Source organism: Xiphias gladius, chromosome 12 (assembly GCF_016859285.1).
Source record: "Xiphias gladius isolate SHS-SW01 ecotype Sanya breed wild chromosome 12, ASM1685928v1, whole genome shotgun sequence".
Lineage (NCBI taxonomy): Eukaryota > Metazoa > Chordata > Actinopteri > Istiophoriformes > Xiphiidae > Xiphias > Xiphias gladius.
In genome coordinates, this window is record NC_053411.1 from 2,166,287 (window position 1) to 2,187,801 (window position 21,515).

Sequence of the window (21,515 nt, forward strand, 5' to 3'; positions counted from 1 at the left end):
TTTATAACCACGACGTCGTCTGACAAAATCACCAGACAAAAAAGTTAAAGACAACGGCTGTCCTGTGATGTCAGCTATATTTACCTGTAAAATGATCACTTAGAGAGGAAGTTAGAAGCTCATTCCCATCTGTGTCAGGTCACTTGAATGAGACACACACAGAGGTGTGAAGAAAAGTCGCTAAAGGGGTGTGAAAAGTTGGTAAATCTAGCAACAAAGGCGGTAAGTTGGCAACACTGCCTGTAAACGCAATAGCAACTTTGTGCCAAAACATTTGTAAAGAGTAGCGGCCAATGGCTGACTAATGGTGTAATGTCAGCACCCAGTCATGTGGCATTTGGCCGAACACACACACACACACACACACACACACACACACACACACACACACACACACACACACACACACACACACACACACACACACACACACACACACACACACACACACACACACACACACACACACACAAATAGGCTGACCCCTGGTTTATGCGTTCCAGCCAAAAAGTAAAAAAACAGTGGCAATGCCTTAAGTCCTGCCCCCCCAACCACCTTGCTGAGTAGACGTTGACCAAGTAATTCAGTTCAACTGTATTATATAGACAGGAGATAGGAGAAATTATATTCAGCACATCTTATCAGTAAGGTTGTCCTTCAGTATTAAAGAGCAAATTATTCCCTCTGGGTGCATCATTTGACAGACTCTGAACCAGAACCAGAGATACATGGAGAGATAAGCATATGACAGGCAGAGAAATCAGCTTCAACCATCAGTTGCTTCAACAGACAACTGCAGTGTCGCTACAGGACATGCATGTATTCACCAAAAGACCTTTTACTACCAACATAAACATGTCAGTGTTCAGTAATCACCTGGCAGCCTAGTGGTATTTAAATATCCTTATGACCATCTGTGTGTGCTTAGGGTTGTTAGATGTATGAAGTGCATTGTAGGAGAGGGTGGAAATTTCTAGCTGCAGTAAAAGAGGCAGGCTGAGAGGGCTACACCACAAAGGTAAATGACTATAGTCAGTGTTACAGTATTACACACTTTTGATATACAGTATGTGTTAATGGCAGCATCTCACCTGTTGCAGTATATGGCCTTCTCTTAGTGTCATCAGTCTTTTGTGCAGCTCTACCAGCTCATCCAGGTAAGCCTGGCAATCACACAGCAACCGTGGTGTTAGCATTATGCCTTTCATATTGTACTTTACATAGTAACCAGCTGTTAGGCACAGGGTAATGAACATGCTTTTAATCAAAAGTTGACAAACAATTTCACCAGACTGCCCCCCTGGATGTAATCCTAACACAAGACTGGGGTCTGCTGCTGCATTCCAACACACAGTAGGGACCAGAGTTTTTCGATATACATATGTTCTACATAACTCTTCTTTTTATTTCACAGAAGAGGCCAAAGTTCTGAAATGTTAAATGTTGTCTATACAAGATTTTTGTCTAAATAGAGTAGTCTAAATCCAAATTTTGGATTTAGATTAGGAACTTTCTGATCAAAGACTAAGTAATCAGGATTAATAAACTGACCAGATATTTGATGCCAATTTTCAATACTTGACAGTTTTTGATACCCAGTACTTTGGACACATTTCTGTCAGTACCAAAAAAGGATTCTGGTTAAATACCCAACATCAAACACATTAATGCTAAACCATAGAATTAGATCTTGTATGAATGCATTTGCAGAAGCTGTCAACTCTTAGTAATCTGAAAGTAACACCTAAAATGTTTACACTGGTTATTTAACGATAGCACATTTAGTAATTTTTAAGTTTTTTTTTTTAAGTTTTTATTTATTGACTGGGATTTTGCATTTATTTTATGTGAAAGCAGAGATTCAGACAGGACATAGTGGGAGAAGAGACAGGGATCACATGAAAAAAAGGTCCTCTGCGGGAATCAAACCAGAGTTGCTGCAGTCAGATGGTATATGTCTTCTACAAATCATTTTGTTTGACAGTATCACAATATACAGTATATTGTGTATCATCTAGTCCTAGCTTTTCACCGAGGTCATATGATGTGAAGTGAGATCTAGTGTTCAAACCCACGACACCGTGTTTTTTTTATGGCTGCTCTATTCCAAAAAAGAGAAATATTCTAGATGGTTTTTCACGTAACCTATATTTCAGCCAGACATATTTGCTACCTTTGTTAGCTGTGGGATCTTCACTAGAATTGAAAATAAAGTTATGTGGTGTTGTAGAAAGTTTCATATGCAGCCACACAGCATGAGTTAATACTGACTGGCTAACTGATGAGTCAGCGAACTTCAAGAGGCTAAAAACTTTATGCGATAAGCTTTACACTGCAATCATGTTCAAGTTTTTCAAAGTCTAGTTGCTGCTAAAATTAACCATAAAGTTATAATATAATAATCCAACAACAACTATTATAGAGACCTTTGTTTACCTGTTCATATCAAAGCCGAACAGTGTGACAGCCATGTTATCCTCTGGTCAGGAGCAGGGTTGTGAGGCCAGGCTGATGACTCATGATAAAGCCATTAAACTAACATTGAAACACAGATCTAACCTGCATCACTATGTCTGAATTATGTAATATACTGTCGCTGACTCCACTGAAATCAAACACTGAGCATACACACTTTTCATTTCTTATTGATAATATTTCCTTATCTCTTTTACATGGGCTGTTTTATGAACAACAAAAAAGCCTTGTGTACCTTGTCACAATCTATGTTCTTGTTCTTGTCCTGTTTGCTCTGCTTGGTGGGACTTTTCACTTCCAGTATCTGAAAGGGGACACCATAAACAGGATCAGTCACTCTGGGTGACTTGGAACTACATACAGTAAACACCTTGGTTCCCTTGTGGTAAATTAAATTACACTGACAAGGTACACGATATAATATGATCTTACCTGGTTATTAGTAGTCTTTAATAAGGGTGGGGCCTCGTTGCGGGAGGGGGGTGATTGCGAGGAACTGTCACTCTCACTGCCATCACTTAAACTCACCCTGGGTAGGTAGTCACAGTAGAAAAAACAGAACAAATGCTTCAGTACACCAAAATACATATGCTCATGTGAGGCTGCCATGAGCCTATATCTGGCTCCTAAGTGGCTTTATCAGAGCCTTTTCAAGGAAAACAGCTGCTGCTACTGGAAACCAGGTTGATGAGAACAATGGGAGTTGAGGGGAAGTGCAATTTTCAAATTACACACATTTGTTATATTGATTGCCAATATAGAAATATTGATCAGTGCAACTTTAAGTACCCAAGGGAAATGTATGCACTTCATCACATTGATGCAAAAATCTTGAGATTTTATAGGGAAAAATACTATGGTTCGGTGTAAACAGCACAGTGGTTTATACAGTATCATCATCAGTCTGTAGACTAATACCCCAGCTGAAAATAGGTGTTATGTGTATTTAAGAATGCTGCGATTACTTCAGTGGTATAGCCAGCCTGAAAGCATATTACTGGCACTCAGGAAATTGAGCGTAAAGTGTACATTCAGCCAAATTCTGAATTGAGTCTCATGGACAATGTGGGAATCACTGCCATGTGCAGAATTTGACTGCAAGCTCACCATTCTGTTTGTGAGAACATCGCAACATCTCCACCATTAAGAGGTTATACAGGAAATCACAAACCTGTTCCCAACAACCCACACAGCTGCAAAAGTTTATTAAAATTCTACAGTGTCTGTATCCTGTATTTCTGCATGTTTCTATAATTATACTTTCATGAAAGTGATCATTGGCAGTGACCATTTACTTACCTGCGTTGGTGGTGTGTGAGATGTGTGTGTGCCAGTCGCTCCATGTCAGAGTCGATGTCATTGTCATCGTCCTCTTCTGAATCTTCATCGTTGTCATCTGAGTGCAGATCCTGCATCACTGACTGTAGCGGGCCCAGCACTGTGGGTGACAAAATATATAAGAAAACATTGGAATAAAGGTGTTTTTTTTTGTTTTTTTTTTAAATTATTTCGAATTAAACAATTGAAAACATGCATAAAGCTGCGGATCATGCTGTGTGGTGGCGTGATCGTGGGATGGTGTAGTGGAGCTTGTGGCTGCAGGAAACTGTAGGTGAGGAACTGCTGCTGGTTTGATCCCACTAAGTCTGGGGACACATTAACACTTTACTTTTAAAAGACAAGGTTGTCATTATTCCTTATTACAATTTCTTATTGTAAACAATCCCATGAAAAGACCAAAACCAACAATGTATTAGTCCATCTCTCAGCACATTCTGACTTCCCTACTCTGTCTCTGGCTCTCAGCCCAAAGCCCACTGATTCATACCGAAGATGCAAATGTTTTTTTTTTAAAAAAAGGCTCAGTAATATCCTACGAGGAGTACTGCATTTGTTGGGGACTAGTTACAGCAGCGGATTAATCCACATTTGGTGCTGTAGTGAATATTTCGGTGTGTGTGAGTCAAAATTGAGCAAAAATAAACTACAGTGCGTATGTTCATGGTAATTAAGGAACATGTCACCCAGCACAACAGTGGCTCAGTCATGTGTTTTAGTAACTTTTTGACAACAATGGATGTAATCAACGTAAAAGAAAGCAAGAAAAAAAATACAGATTGTTGACAAATTAAAGGAAAAACCTGAATAAATGAGTTCTCACACTTTACTTGACGCTGGAAAGCAATTTCCTTCCACACTCTCACACACTCTCTCATGTATCTGAAATCCTAGTCTGCATTTCCTTTATTAGGTTTAGTCATTACTTCAGCGATCTGCAGCTTACACTTATTACCATTCATCCATTCTCACCTGAGCGCTGTGAAAGGCAACACATACAATGCATTGAGAAAGTATTCAGACCCCTTCAGTTTTTTCATATTTTTTTATGTTGCAAAATATGACATAACATATTATTTAAATTCATTTTTTTCCTCAGTAATCTACAATCAATACCCCATAATAACAAAGCAAAAACAGAATATTAGAAATTTTTGCTAATTTATTAAAAAGGAAAAACTGAAAGACCACATTGACATTAGTATTCAGACCCTTTGCAATGACACCTGAAGTTTAGCTCAAGTGCCTCCCATTTCTCTTGATCATCTTTGAGATGTTTCTATACCTTGACTGGAGTCCACCTGTGGTAAATTCAATTGATTGGACATGATTTGAAAAGGCACACACCTGTCTATATAAGGTCTCACAGCTGTCAATGCATATCAGAGCAAAAACCAAGCCATGAGATCGACAGACCTGCCTGCAGAGCTCAGAAACGGGATTGTGTCAAGGCACAGATCTGGGGAAGGCTGCAATAAAAGTTCTGATGCACTGAAAGTTCCCAAGAGCAAAGTGACCTCCATAATTGATGAATAATGGAAGAAGTTTGGAACAACCAGGACTCTAGAGCTGGTCACCTGGCCAAAGTGAGCAACTGGGGGAGAAGGACCTTGGTAAGAAAAGTGATGAACCCTATGGTCACTCTGGCTGAGTTCCTGAGATCCCTTGTGGAGATGGGTGAAACTTCCAGAAAGATAACCATCACTGCAGCACTCCACCGACCTGGGTTTTATGGCAGAATGAACAAGACAGAAGCTTCTCCACAGTGAAAGACACATGAAAGCCCACTTTGAGTGTGCAAAGACACACCTAAAAGGACTCTCAGACTATGAGAAACAAGATTCTCTGGTCTGATGAAACCAGGTATGAACAGTTGGCCACAATTCTAAGCAATATGTCTGGAGGAAACCAGGCACCGCTCATCATCTGCCGAATACCATCTGATAAGTGAAGCATGGTGGTGGCAATATCATGCTGTGGGGGTGTTTTTCAGCAGCAGGGACAGGGAAACTAGTCAGGGTTGAGGGAAGGTTGAATGGAGCAAAGTACAGAGTTATCCTTAATGAAAACCGTATTTAAAGCGCTCAGGACCTCAGACTGGGCCGAAAGTTCATTTTCCAATAGGACAATGACCCTAAAGCACACAGCCAAAACAACACAGGGGTGGCTTAGGGACAACTCTGAATTTCCTTGAGTGGCCCAGTCGGAGCCCTAACATAAATCCAATCAAAAATCTCTAAAGAGACCTGAAAATGGCTCTCGACCGACGGTCCCCATCCAATCCTTGAGAGGATGTGCAAAGAAAAACCTTTTAGCATCTTTTGGTGAATCGTCTACAGATTTACTTTTAACCTCTGCTGTGGACTAATTATTACCCATATTGCAACATTCACATTAAAGCATTTTACACAAACTTACACATCAGTAAACACTGCAGCAGCATCAAAAGGTCTCCATTCTTTTCTAGTGGTGGCAATTTGAGACTTTTAAAACATAAACTCAAAGTATTTTGCCTTGAGTGTACACTCTACCAATCGGCGCCTAGATCTCTGAAGGCATAAGCCTAACATAAACTCACATTTCCACACAGACTCATCACTGGTCTTGATTACACCAATCTAATAACTTTTCAGCTAGAGAACGTCTTCCCAAGGGTTTAACCTCACTGTGGGTCTTGTCTGTGTCAGGCGCAAACTGAAGTCCCCCCACCCAAAAAAAAACACCTTTGGTGGTATACCTACCACAGTCTTTTACCTCTAATCTATTGACCAACCACTGACATCAGCATTTAATTTAAGTTACATAATCTGTATGAGATTAAAAATACATCAAGTTAAACCGCATTTTAGCTCACTTAACCTTTCTCTTTTCTGTGTACTTCAAACTTATCAATTTATTTAAGTTGATTGATGATTCAACATCCACTGTGAGGTTTGTATGGCACATACTTCCCAAGCAATGTACCCAGAGTGATCAGCCAGGAGGTCTGTTGCACTTGCAGTGCGGTCGACACTCCCCAGATACTGAACCCTGACCTTATTCAGGTCTTAGATGTTCACAGCCAAATTGCAGAAAAAATATACACAGTTTATTTATTTATAATCAAACACAGACATGGAAAGGCAAAAATAAAAGAAACTTTGCGCTTACCAGTCGTAGTTCTCTTGGGATCCTGTTCGTGACGCCAATTTTAATTGAAATCTGTGAGCTGTTTAACTCGAAATGGAATAAGTTTCAGATGACCCAGATGTCATAAGCAGAAGCATTTATTTTAGCTTGGCCAAGGAGTATAGAGATGAGCAATAAAAGTTAACACCGTGTAATGCCACCCAAATCTGGAGGTTATCTTCCTTGCACAGCCTATTTAAACCCATACAGAACTCACAAAAACTTACATGTCCAAATAAGGATATCCTTCATGGGACCACAGTACCTATCCGTACATGTGTGAAGATTCTATTGGGTAGCAAATCCTAAATTTTATCCTAAGTCACGTTGTGTATTCTATCCAATACTTATGTTCTCCCCTTGAAAAGACTATGTACCTTGTGACCCTGACAGGCACTAGTTATTATGACTGTTTACTCCCCCAACTGGAAGCTTGGTTTATCATATCTTTTGCAAGTGAAGGATCTGTGCTACAACCTTGGTTGCTATGGCAAGTGCTACTGGGTACTGGGATAGCTTGACTCTATCAGTGTCAGAATAAACTACTCCTTTCAGGGCCTAATTCTAAGTGACCCGTGGAATCATTGCCTAATACTACCTAAAGACCTAAAGAGAGAAAAATAGCTTCACAGTAATGAATGCAGTTGCTTCCACACAGGTGCACTGCATGGTACAATTAAGCAATTAACATCCAATCATACTCTGTCATATATAAAAATGCTGAGCAGCCCCAGTTGATTCTGATTTTGTATCAAGATGGCAAGAATAAAACTTTGAGAATAAGACTTTGAAAGAGGGTTCATTGTTGGGGCATAGATGGCTGGAGCTTCAGTCACAATGACTGCTCACAACTGGCTAGTGTTAGTGCGCATAAGAACAGTGCCTTAAGTAACATCTGCATTTAGATCTATGGGAAAGACATCAGTAAATAGGCTCAAAAATTGTGGTCAACAGTATACATTTGATGAACATGATGCTCGTGAATTAGTAGGGTATGTAAGAAAAAACAGAAGAACAACTCACGTGACTGAGAATGTCAATGCAGGATTGGATCAGACTGTCAGCAAGAACAGTCGGTTCAAAATTATATAGAGATGGATATTATAGTAGGGTTGCGTTACATAAACCCCTCATTACATAGATGAATGCACATTTGAGAGGTCAGTGGAGCAAAAACCAGAGTTACTGATCTAGGGAGATGTGGAAAAAGTAATGTGGTCAGATGAGTATTCCTTCACCATATTCTCGACAAGTGGATGAGGTGTGGGGTACACCAGGAAAACAGTACTGGCCTGAATGTTTGACCTGTACAGTTAAATGATCCAGTGGCTCCATTATACTGAGGGGGCATTTTGCTGGCATGGTTTGGTTCCACTTGACCCCTTAGGGGGTAGGTTAACTGTAAATCAATAAAGTTTTTCTGAGTGATCACCTTTATCCTATGATGAAACATTTCTATCCTGATGAGAGTTGTCTCTACCAGGGTGACAATCCCTACGTCCACAGGGACACGATGGATCACTTAATGGTTTGATGAGTATGAAAATGATGTGAATCATATGCTATGGCCGTCTGAGTCACCAGATCTCAAACCAACTGAACATCTATGGGAGATTCTGGATCAATGTGTTAGATAGAACTTTCCATCACCATCACCAAAACACCAAATGAGGGAATAACTTTTGGAAGAATGGTGTTTCATCCCTCCAGTTGAGTTCCAGAGACTTATAGAATCAATGCACAGGAGCAGTGAAGCTGTTCTGGTGGCACATGTTGGCCCAATACCTTACTAAGACACTTTAAGTTGGTTTTTCCTTCAATTTGTCACCTGTCTGTATGAATATATGTTGCTGGATCAGCAGTGATGGCGCTCTGGAGTGTGGTATTATATCCATGATACAACACCAAACATGATTCTGAGGATATGCATGAATGTTCATGCAAACAGACAAGCAGAAAATATTCTCCATGCAGATGCGACTGGGTTGTGGGGGCCTGACAGGTCTCAGTGTAACTGTTACCTGTGTGGGTGGTGGCAGGAATTGCCACCCTTTTCCTGATGATGAAGTCCACCACTGCATCCAGAGAAAATTGCAAAAACAAAAGCAGGGGTCACCCCAAGAAAAGAAGCTCAAAAAAAGAAAAAAAACAAACAAAAAACAAAAAACAAAAAACAAAAAAAAAAAACAAAAAACAAAACAAAAACAACAACAACAAAAAAACCCTAATACGTTCTAGACTCACCTGGCCCAGTTAGACTATTTTCAGTTTCAAAATGACTTTTAGAGCATTTAAAGGCAGTTTTTCTTTCACAGTTAGTTTTGGACATAATTTCTATCAGTGCTGATAACATCACTCAGAATTTTCAGTGCTCAGATCTGTGGGCTGCAGCCCAAACAAAGTGTAAAAGGGAAACAACATGAACAGTCAAATATGTTTTAAACATATTGCAGGTTTATATAACCGACATTTGGAACTAGAGAAAGGTGGTTGACATAAATCTCAATGTTTGTTAAAAAACTGGGTTAAACATCTAGCAACATTATGACTTGATTAATGAAATATTACACCTTTTTCTCATAAAAATAAAAAGTTCATCTCAAAATATCAACCTTTTCTCATAAAATTACAACTTAATTTTAGACTGATTTTTATTGCAAAATTACAACTTTATCTCAAATTATAACGGCTATTTTGTTGGGTTTTGTCCTATAGAGTTACAACTTTATTTCATAATGATGCTTTCTTGAAATTCCGACTTTAACACTCTTAACACTGCAACATTCTGAAAACAGTATGATTGAATTCTTGAAATCTCTGAATTTTTTCCCCTAACAGCGACCCCAATAATACTTCATTATAAAACCTCGGCAATCAAGTTGGTCAGTAAAATATTAAAGCAAGCTCCTTTGATCGTCAAGAGCCTTATTGGCCTTATTGTTTGACCACAGATATTTGCTTTTGTCAAAATGTGTTAGTTTGTCCACTTATGATTGCTATTATTTCTCATTAGGTATGTTCAGTGAGCAAGTACTTCATGCTCTCTTCATGCCCTCTGTCTTATACATAATTATTCTGACCTTGGAGCAAAAGATAAGGTAGATAGAAGTTAGATAAATCTCCATTATGGTCTGATGCTTTATGAGCTACACTGGATGATTATGCAGATCATTTCTGACTGAAATACACAATAAATATGAGAATCGCTGTAACTTGAGTATGTCCCAGACAATTACCTTGTCGTTTGTGGTGTGTGGGTGCAAAGCCTGAACTGGAACTGGAACTGGCTGGACTGGGCTGTTCGGACTGGAAGGAAGAAGAGAAAACAAACGGTGAAAAATATAATACAGACGAAACAGACATAATTTTGATCAAACATCACCATCATCAAATATTTTACCCAGATATTTGAAATGTCATCATTGGAGCACTGTCATTTCCTCTGCATTTTTTCTTGCTTGGACTTACACATAACACTTCCAAGCTGTGTCCACCTGACATCAATGTTCTCATGGCTGATTGTTAAGCCTGTTATTTAATAATACTCAATTATTTGCTGCCTGCCATGGGTGTTTACCAGGCAGGACATTCTAACAAGTTGCATAATGTAGGATATTTTGACTACTGCTGCTTCAATTTTGACCATTTTTCCCCCTCCAATTTTTTCATCCCACATTTAAATGTGGCTGTTCAGAACAGCCGTAAGTCCACCTTTTAACAATTTGTGACATGTAACATTTGTCTGTCTTTGTCACCATTCATTCTTGGAAGTCATCTGTGTGCCATGGCCTTTAGTCAAAAATCACTCTAACCGATCCAAACTAGGCCATCTTTACTGCTCAAGCCTGCATGCAGCAAGCCTGCAGAAAAACACACAAACTGTGTGCTCACTACATTTAGTCTGGAATGCTGAAATTCAGTACCATTATCATTTAGCAGTCATGTCTAGGACAGAACATTTACATGAAAATTCTACTGTGAATATTTTTTTCTCACATAAAATTTATATTTGGGGATGTACAGGTGGGTTGGGGTTATTTGTGCCTTTGACTGGCCTCCAAGGCAAAATCAGCCTTGGTTCATGGGTATTATGGTATTTGGAGCCGTCCGCCATGCCAAAATTACGGACAAAACATGGTTTCTCAGAAAAAAAGTTGAAATAATCGAAATGGTGTATTAAAGGGAAAAGCAGTGAAAAAAAATGTTTACTATTTTGGCCAATGAGCTTGCACACGTTGCAGCAATCAAAACTGCAGGGAGTAGACGTTAGGGTAATTATATTTCCATCCATTATGTTTATCCTCTTCTTTCTTCTTTCAAAACATTCATGTTCATTCCACAATATAGGAAGGCAGACATGGATGTTTCGATAAGAAAATGTACATTGATAGCATGTTAGTGAGGAAGACCCCTGTCTTGACCAGATGTGCAATTTACTTTATTTTCGCAATATATGTGATTTCACACACGTGCTTGCTATAGGATATGGATATTACAGTACTTTCTGACCTCTTATCATGGAAGTTTGTTTTAATTTTTTTTATTAATTATTTATTTATTATTAATTATTATTTATGGTAAAATTAGAAATTCTTTTACTTCAGAAGATAAATTAGGTTTCAAGTCAGCAGGTGTGTCTTCTGTCCTACACTGGCCGGTTCTAATCACTTTGATACCCAGTCATTTGTCACTGCCCGTCCTCTTCAAACAGGCTTTTAGATGTGTGGACAGCTCATAAATTGCAACAAGGAAGCTTGGGGGGAAGAAAAAGCTCACACTAGCAGACTTGGTTGCAGATTAAATGGACAAATCTAAATAGTCGAATGTGATTATCTGGGCCCTGGATTTTCTGACTGATCTGAAGACCCTTGAAATTTAATGTCATTCCCTGCCTTTTCCCCTAGCTTTAAGCATTGTGGTTTGATATAGCAGTTTCTGTTGTGTAATTTAAGACCAAAAAACTCTGAAATCAGGGGGAAGTCAACAACTAATCAAATGCTGGACTTTCTGTGTTAGCTTGTTTTTTGTATTTGCTTTGTTTAAAATTATGCTGACAGACGCTAACAATGAGGGCAAACTGCAGCCCTCCGACACTGTACAGTGTGTTATCTTCTTAAAAAAAAAAAGGCACGTAACTAGACACATTTTGGATTTATTAACTTAAATACTAGCCTTCAAGATGAAGGTTAATTATTGTATCACCCAGAGACAAATGTTTGCAAAAGCGGAGTACCAAACGCCAGCACTAACAAACAAGCCGACCAAACAACAGACATTCAGCCGGTTTACAAAACTTTCAGTCAGTTCTAGTTGGGTGAAGAAAAAGAAGTGTTGTGGTTGTGGATGCCAGACTGCTTCCACAACTCTATTTACCAGAAAAAGGGGACCTTTGAGCACATGTTGAGCTGCTGTCTAAAGTTTCCGGAGGAAGGCCTGCGGATATCAAGCAAACCTTCAGCTTTATCAGAGCTGGAGAGAAGCTAAGAGCAACACCTAAGGCAACTTCAGGGCTTCAACACTGCACCAGACTGGCAGCTGACAGTGGACTTGGGGAGGCAACTCAAGTTCCCTCCGCTCTCAGACCTGACACCGTTCTGGTATCAGAAGCAATGTAGAACGTTGTCCTGCTGGAGTTGACCCTGCCATGGGAGGACCTATGGAGGAGGCTTCCAAGCGCAAGAGGGTGAAATACGAGGGCCTAGTCAGTGACTGCCACAGACAAGGCAAGAAGGCAAGGTGCTTGCCTGCGGAGGTAGGGTGCAGAGGCTTTGTAGGACAGTCACTCTGTAGGGCTGACACTGTGATTGAAATCATAGGTGAGGGAAGGAGGAGGGCCATGGGTTTTCCCAACTGATGGTGACATACCGTCAATAACAGCACAGTGTAGTGCTGTCTTTTTATTTACTGCAGAACACATAGACCAACTTTTGTTTCTACTAAAGACATTTATCCAGTGGTAGTGGACAATAAATTACACTTTGATTCCACTGTTGTCTGTAACATGCTTCCAAACTATTGCAGTTAACTTTTAATAGGAATGAATGTATGAATGAATTGCTGTGTTTTGTGTCTGGCCATTTATATTACCCATTGCTCATTCAGAAAAAACATCTACAACAAATCAGAAATTCTGGTACGTAAACCCACCAGCACCCAAGAGCACAATATATTAACATCATACAAATTTGAACAGTCTATATACGTATAATGTCCAAGGAGCTCTCTAACTATGGAAATCCAAGATATACACACAGGCTCACAAGTATAAACCTAATCATTTACACACCCCCCCCCAAATTCTAAATTTCGGCATATTTCTTCTGCCGATTTTTGTATGCCTTTAGCCCTGACATTGCACTGAACTCCATCTCCAGGCGGGATAATCAGATCAACTGTAAATGTGGGTTTAAACTGTGTAACTGTTTCAGTCTGAAAGGAATACTAAATGCACTTATCTTTTTATGTAAACCCAAATTCATACAGGAGTTTGTTACTGCTAACCAACCCAAAATCCTAAAGGATTTTGCTTCTGCTAACCATCCCAAATTCATAAAGGATTTTGCTACTGCTAACCAGAGCTGCCCAGCAAAACAAAGTGAAGAGAAGGGACCAACAGAGGCAACATGAGAGAAAAACAGAGAAGTGAGGACAAAAGGCAGAGTGACTTCAATGGTTGTCACCTCCTGCCAGCAAACAACACACAGCTGGTCTGTTGGTTTATGGGACAGCTTCTTCAGAATGGCATAAATCTTACCACCACTCCCTTTTAGGTCTTTTGTCCTGCTTCACTCAAAGCCACCAAAGCAGCCCTCTTCAAAGACAATAAATAGTCTTTAGCTGTAGTTTACTGGCATCAATCTGGCTTCTTCCGCCAAAATGAAATGCCAGCAAACAAGACCAAGCTGACCAAGACTATTTGGTCTGCTTGTCTAATTCAGCAGGGGCTGTCCAAACAAAACTATTTTAATGTGAATTAAGAAGCCTTTCAGTTTGACAATCAATTCTTTCAGACAAAACCATTTATACTGAAATTTTGTAGTTTGCAACACAAATGCACTATAAACTTCTAACCTCTTTTTCGCTCTTGCAACAGTTAACTCGGCCATGGTTTTCCCAACCATTTGGTAGAACATTTTAAGTTGTAGTATCTTGCTGAAAAATTCTATGTACTTAGCTCAACCTGACTGCTCCATTTCCAGCATTCAAGTCAGCCTTCTGCCCAAAAAAAACATACTGGAATACTGGAGTACTGGAATTTTCAAATCAGTCCTTTTCAGGTGGTTCCTCTTCAGGAAAAAAGAAAAGAAAAGAAAAAAAGGACTAGATCAATGTGCGAAATTGAGGATGTAGTTGAAAACTTTTGTGGAACCGCTGCAAACAACTACTTTCAATGGAAAGTAGCTAAAGCCTGCCAGAAAAACAATAGATGTTGCTAGATAATGTAATAAGCTAATTAGCAATATTCAATACATCATCATGCTGTATTTGCAATCTGCCTAGTGTCAGCCAGTTTCAGCCCTTTATCTGTTTGCTTCTCTCCTACTCTCTGTGCTCACATATACAGTAATTAAAAGAGGCGGATTCCCAATAAAGCTGTTATTTATACGTTTTTCTTTTTCTGTTGTAAAAAAATTTCAAACTCAAACAGTTCAAGCATTACTATGGTAAAGGTGGTATTGCTTTTAATTTTTAATTGACGTATTCCCACAGAATACAAAGTTTTCTGATTATAAACTGTGCTGATTTGTTATTCCACTGAATATTTGTTGAAATTATTTTAATGGTTTTCATGGACTTTAAGTTCAGTTTTTATATTGGTTTGTGAAATGTTTTTCAATGAAAATACAGTACTAATAAGGTATATTGAGAGTGCTACTGCTACAGATACTGAGGTTGGTTCAGCCTCTGTCCAAAGGAGTTGCCCAGATTGAATTGTGTAGGAAACACTCAGTTTGAATACTAGTCAGCAATGATTTGTAGAATACAAAAAAGGGATCCATGACTTATATTATTTCTACACGACCTTAAGTTAAGGTCTAAACCTTAACTTAAAGTTTATTTCAGTATAAGGTGGAAACATTTTTGCAAATTGTTGAAAGTTCACTTTTTACACTTCTTATACTGTAAAAGGCTCATTAAAAAAAAAGAAAGAAAGAAAACTGAGTAGTCAATTTAAAAAAAGGTTTGGTTCTCACTGCCCAAAGGATCTAAAATTTAAAAAAGGGTTGATGGAACCATTAAATGTTTTTCACAAACCAATTGCTAAGTGTTAAACTCAGTTGTCTGGATATGCGCTATAACCAAAATTTAGCTATAATGTAAATAATAATATTATTATCATCATCTTCATTAAGTCACAAATCGTAAGACCAATGAAAATGGTTAAACACAAACCCATATAAATTACATGCCTCTGAGATGAATCCACTACTTAAGGGCTTAAGATTAACCTAACTTGTGCAGGTGACAAATCACTCAGTCTGAGCCCACATCCAGCATGCTAAAAACAAGGTCCTCATGCTAACACGCCAGTCTGCTTTCACTTCATGTCATCACCTACTCCACGCTTCCTCCTCACTGCTGTTTCTGGCCTAATGCTCAGTGGAAAACACTGAGATCAAACAAGCGGTCACATGAGAAATGAGAGTGGTGCTCTGCGTCAGCCCGGCACTTGGCCACCAGGGTTGCTAGCCTGCGGAGAATCAAACACCTGGCATTTGTCACCCCACATCCCCTTTACAACCAACCCTATCCCTGGTCCCTGTATGGAAAAACTTAAAAGGCATTTCCATATAGTGCAGACAAAAACACAGGTTCTGCTAGTGCTAAGTAATAACTCCCCTGCCTAAACAAGCTGCCCCTGTATTAAGATACACAAAGATCCACGCTTTATACAAGCATTAAGAACAGAAATGAAAACACCATTGCATAAAAGAAAACTGCTCCTAGCATGGGGATTTAGACCTTTCTTTGACAAACGTTCACCCTTTTTCTTCTTTCAAAAGCTAAAAGGATTAAAAGGGAGCTCTGTGCTTTTCACTGCCACGTCTCCCCTTTCTACTCAGGTGTTGTAAAACCATAAATCTTTCTTGGCTACTATTTGGCTTTAAAACAGCCCTTCTTTATTGGGAGGGTTCTCCACCAAATGTGCGTGGACCAGGCAACCCAGTTGAATGTCAGCCTATTCATGAAAAGCACCACTGTAGAGATGAAGTTTTTCTAATCCTGCTCTTGAGCTGGAAGTAGGGGCTTTAAGTTTGTAAGTCTGCACACTTTAAATCGACATTCAATAATTTCCAATACAAATATATTTCAAGTGTACAAAAATCAGTAATTTTCTGTCAATAAGGCAACAAAAAAACGCATCTCGTAGCTGTATCATGCATCCTGAAGTCATCAGTTTTGTCCACTTCCTGTTTGGCCACCCAGATGAATGTAACTGAACTCCCACTGGGTTTATTGTTGCCCACCCCTTCTTGCAGTTTCCCTGCCCACCACCCCTGGAATCCACCAGACCACCATTAAAGAAGATTCTCTCCCTGTAGGTAATTTGATTTTACAGCCCTTCCAGACCGAGGAAGAACTGACCACCAACAAATCCTCCCCCCTTACAGTCCTGGAAGAATTCGATACCTTTACATTACCTATCCCCCATCAACTCTTTTCCAAGTAAAGGGGCTTGAAAACTTAAATCAGTAAGGCCAACATGGTGGACTCAGCTGCTTCTTTGGCTCCATGATAATAGAAATAAAGACATGGGTGTCCTTAGTGTAGCTGTAGCATCAATCAAATCACTGACTTTACTCTTAAGACAGACGAAGAACTCTCATTCTCTTGATTTTGATAACAGGAAAATGTCCAAGAACTAAAAAAAGGTGTTCTACTTACATCTGATTTGATGGACTGATCCTCCATATCAGAGTCATTGGGATCCACCAGTTCTTGGAATGGAGGAAGCATTGACACCTTCCTGCGCTCAGCCTCGTCACCTTCTGGTCGTAATTTACTTGTTCGCATTTGCGATCTATCCTTCAATAGTTTCTTATCTGAATGTTTAGCGTCTGAACCTGACATCTGCTTCCCAGATGAATCCACAAATCCCTTTTTACGCTTTTTGGCAACATGATCGTCACCATCAGGGGTGGACAGACGCTTGTTTAGCCCTGACCCGTGGGTGATCCCCTCAGTCCGATGCTCCTTGGACAAAGACTTGGGTTCCTTGAAGCCCATTTTAGGATTGATATCTCTAAGTGGCTGGTTCTCTTTGGGTTTCCTTGAAGGTTCTTTGGGGGCTTTGGTGGGTTCCCAGCCAGAGTCTCTGAAGGCACTTTTGGGCTCTTTTAAGTCTTTTGGAGGCTTGTCTTTGTGGTCCTTGGAGGGTTTATGGAGTTTGGAGAAGCTGCTGCTGTTGGTGCTGGTGGTTGTGGCAGTGGTGAGAAGGGTAGTTCCACTTCCTTTGGAGCCATCCTGTGGATTAAAGCCAACAAATGAATAAGATCCTACACAATGTAGGAACATGTCCTAAAGAACAAAAACTCAACAATAAGCAATAGGCTTAGATTTCTTCCTGACAGAATAAATCACAGTATAAAGACTTGATGATGGCATGGTAAGTCATGCATGAAAAAACACCAAGAAATTCTAACCAACATTTAGGTTGTTCAAGCAGAATTACATTGAATAATCTAAGATACAAAAGAAAAAACTTCAGCTCAAAGGATTATAGCAAAAGGAAGAGGGAAATCCCTCTTTAGGTCAATGACCAAACATAATAGGGCAAGTGCATAATTACCCACTGAGAAACACTGTTGTCTGAGGATGGTATAAGCTTGTATTGCTGTGATAACTGATATATGCAAGTAAAGTGCCACTGAAAATGAAATTTTCCAAGCAAATCCTACTTTATAGAAGCGGGAAAAAAAATGTCTCCACCGATTATTTTGTCTTCTTGTTGTTCATGTTGTGTTGGGCTGCACTTTAGACTACATGTATAACTTCTAAAATGCATAGTCCCAAACAACAAAGTGAGCAAAAACCAGGCAGCTAGGTCAAAAGAAGATTAATCCTCTGCCTTTAACAAGAGAAAACATGCATCCCACCCTGCAGTTTGGCATTACCATCTGTGAAAAGAGGTCCATTCTTAACAGAAACTCAAAAAGGTCTTCTTAGTCCCCAGCTATAGGCTTAAAGAGCAAACTCAGGTCTTCTTTTGAGTAGTGCTGTTCCTTGGGGTGAAGGGGCCTTTTCAACAGCCACACATGTGCAACCTTAAAAGTGGAGCGCAGGGCAATGTGGAGAAAGGAGGAAATACATTCGTTCTAACGACGGGGACCATTTGTCCCTGGGCCTGACCTCAAGCCCCCTTGTCAATATTTCATCAATGCAGTAAACCCATTAAAGCAGTCTAGACGACGGGGTGTGTTACAACTCTGCCCAACCACCACTAAAACCTTTCATTTTGTCTATCTGGTGGTGACCTCAGGACCTCAGGATGTAAAGCTGCCAGCTCATTCTAACCTCCAGCGTACTCCTCCACTGCAGTAAACCCATTTCCCTCCCAGGGCAGCCCAACATAAAACTGCTTTAGTGCTCTGGAATGGACACACAGAGCCTCTGCAGCCATCAACATTGAAGAGATCACTAAAATGGCACTTTTTAACAGACCTTTCAGCACCATGACACTGGCAGGTTAGCAGGTTACCCAAGTTCTTGTAAATTTCTGAAGGGCCTATAATAATAATACATTAGTAGTAGTTAGTCAAACTGAAAGCACATTATAAATACAAACAGCTACTGAATACATTTTTACTTTCTAGGAATGTAGTCTTATCAAGTAAACAACAGAACTGAATTATGTAATGTACTATTTATACTTACTATAATTATAATCAATACTATTAGGATAAGCAGTAACATGGGTAACAGGGTTCACCAAGCAAATTTTTTTTCTTTTTAAGAGCTTATTAGTAACACAGAATGTAATTTAATACCTGTCTTACAGTCATACCAGCCAAAGTTAGAAAGTATGATTAAAAATCAGTTTGGACGATATGGTCTAGAATGATCTATTATTATATCAAATATATGTATTTTTTAGTACTTCTCAGCAGTATATAACAATAATACCTAATGATACAATTTATTAAATTAATGTGACCTGGACCCAGATATTGGCATAAAATGGATGGATTTACCAATAAAAAATGATTAATGCACAATCCAGTGTTACATCAATTCCACTCTTAGTTTAAAATGTATAGTGTCTCTTGACAGCCTGCCATATACAAAAAATGTTATTAGGAACATTACTGCTTAAAGCAGGCAAGAGGAACAATATAAGATTTTTCTAAACTAAATTTAAATCTTTTATATACGTTTTTACCATGTTTTTTTTGAGGATACTGAATTGAATGCTTTTGCAGACCTGCAGACATATCACATTATTTTTATTCTGTGATATATATTTTGACACTATAATATAGCATTCTGTTCTCTCTCTCTCCAAACATTTCATACTATATCAATATTGTATAGTGTGTATATTATATACTGTGTGTACAATATATATAACACTACTATATAATTTATTTTTTCAGATACAATGCATTCAGTAAGTATTCAGATCCCTTTACCTTTTTCACATTTTGTTATGTTGCAGCCTTATGCTAAAATGGTTTAAAATAATTTTCCCCCTCCTTAATCTACACTAAATACCCCATAATAACAAAGCCACAACTGAATGTAGTTTTTCAAATTTATTAAAAAGGAAAAAATAAAATATCATATTGGCATAAATATTAAGACCCTTTACCCAATACTTAGCCGAAGGACCTCTAGCATTGATTACGGCCCGAGTCTTCTTTGGGTCTGACGCGACAAGCTTTGCACACCTGGATTTGGGGATTTTCTACCATTTTTCTCTACAGATCCTTCAAGCTCTGTCAGGTTGGGCCACTCAGGAACATTTACAGAGTTGTCCCTAAGCCCCTCTTGCGTTTTCGTGGCTGTGTACTTAGGGTCATTGTCCTGTTGGAAGGTGAACCTTCGGCCCAGTCTGTGGTCTTTAACACTCTGGACCAGGTTTTTATTAAGGATATCTTTGTACTTTGCTCCATCCAACTTTCCCCAAACCCTGACCAGTCTCCCTGTCCCTGCTGCTGAAAAACAGCCCCACAGCACGATGCTGCCATCACCGTGCTTCACTGATCAGATGGTACTGGGCAGGTGATGAGCAGTGCCTGGTTTCCTCCAGACATGACGCTTAGAATTAAGGCCAACAGTTCAATTTTGGTTTCATCAGACCAGAGAATCTTGTTTCTCACAGTCTGAGAGTCCTTTAGGTGTGTTTTTGCACACTCAAAGTGGGCTTTCATGTGTCTTTCACTGCGGAGAGGTGTCCATCTGGCCACTCTGCCTTAAAGCCCAGATCGGTAAAATGCTGCAGTAATGGTCGTCCTTCTGGAAGTTTCTCCCATCTCCACAGTGGATCTCAGGAACTCAGCCAGAGTGACCATAGGGTTCTTCCTCACTTTTCTTACCAAGGTCCTTCTCTACCGATTGCTCACTTCTGCCAAGTAACCAGCTCTAGAGTCCTGGTTGTTCCAAACTTCTTCCAATATTCATCAATTATGGAGGTCACTTTGCTCTTGGGAACTTTCAGTGCATCAGAACTTTTATTGCAGCCTTCCCCAGATCTGTGCCTTGACACAATCCCGTTTCTGAGCTCTGCAGGCAGGTCTGTCGATCTCATGGCTTGGTTTTTGCTCTGATATGCATTGACAGCTGTGAGAGCTTATATAGACAGGTGTGTGCCTTTCCAAATCATGTCCAATCAATTGAATTTACCACAGGTGGACTCCAGTCAAGGTATAGAAACATCTCAAAGATGATCAAGAGAAATGGGAGGCACTTGAGCTAAACTTCAAGTGTCATAGTAAAGTGTATGAATACTAATGTCAGTGGTCTTTCAGTTTTTCCTTTTTAATAAATTTGTAAAAATGTATAAAATTCTGTTTTTGCTTTGTCATTATCTGAGAAAAAATGAATTTAAAGAATTTTAGCATAAGGTTGCAACTTAAAATGTGAAAAAGTGAAGGGGTGTCAATACTTTTTGAATGCACTTGATGATAATTTTTACATTTATTATACCTATATCCTATATTTATTTGTATATTATTATACCTATATCAGTACTTAGACTATACGATGTCAATGCACTGCTAAACTAAATATTTTTGTCCACTGACATTCACACAAGTATTTACAGAGTTCATATACATATACTGTAGGGTATTTTAATGTATATCATATAGCTTTTGAATGTCATTCTCTCATTTCTCAAGTCTCATTTTATTTTATGTATTTCATACATATACTTCTTGATCTGTTTTTTTTTTTTTTTTTTTAAAGCGTGTCTTAGCTTATCCCATGTGCTGCTGTAACTTGAATTTCACCCCTTTGCATCAATGAAGTCTTATCTTAACTTATCTTAACAGTTGTTATTTTGCTCTTTTTGTGTTGCAGAATAATAATGA

The 21,515-nt window shown here is 39.1% G+C and overlaps 1 protein-coding gene across 2 annotated transcripts in view; it reads right to left on the minus strand.

Moving 5' to 3' along the window:
• mllt3 (MLLT3 super elongation complex subunit) overlaps positions 1 to 21,515 on the minus strand; it is a 55,555-nt gene that overhangs the window by 3,779 nt on the left and 30,261 nt on the right. The window contains exons 7-13 of one of the 2 annotated variants that reach the window (XM_040141189.1): positions 16,870 to 17,448; positions 10,218 to 10,287; positions 9,003 to 9,056; positions 3,775 to 3,913; positions 2,908 to 3,004; positions 2,711 to 2,779; positions 1,092 to 1,163 (exon numbers count right to left, since the gene is read on the minus strand). In XM_040141189.1, coding sequence (XP_039997123.1) covers positions 1,092 to 1,163; positions 2,711 to 2,779; positions 2,908 to 3,004; positions 3,775 to 3,913; positions 9,003 to 9,056; positions 10,218 to 10,287; positions 16,870 to 17,448 — 1,080 coding nt within the window. The remainder of the gene's footprint in view (positions 1 to 1,091; positions 1,164 to 2,710; positions 2,780 to 2,907; positions 3,005 to 3,774; positions 3,914 to 9,002; positions 9,057 to 10,217; positions 10,288 to 16,869; positions 17,449 to 21,515) is intronic. The other variant, XM_040141190.1, reaches the window with a different exon arrangement.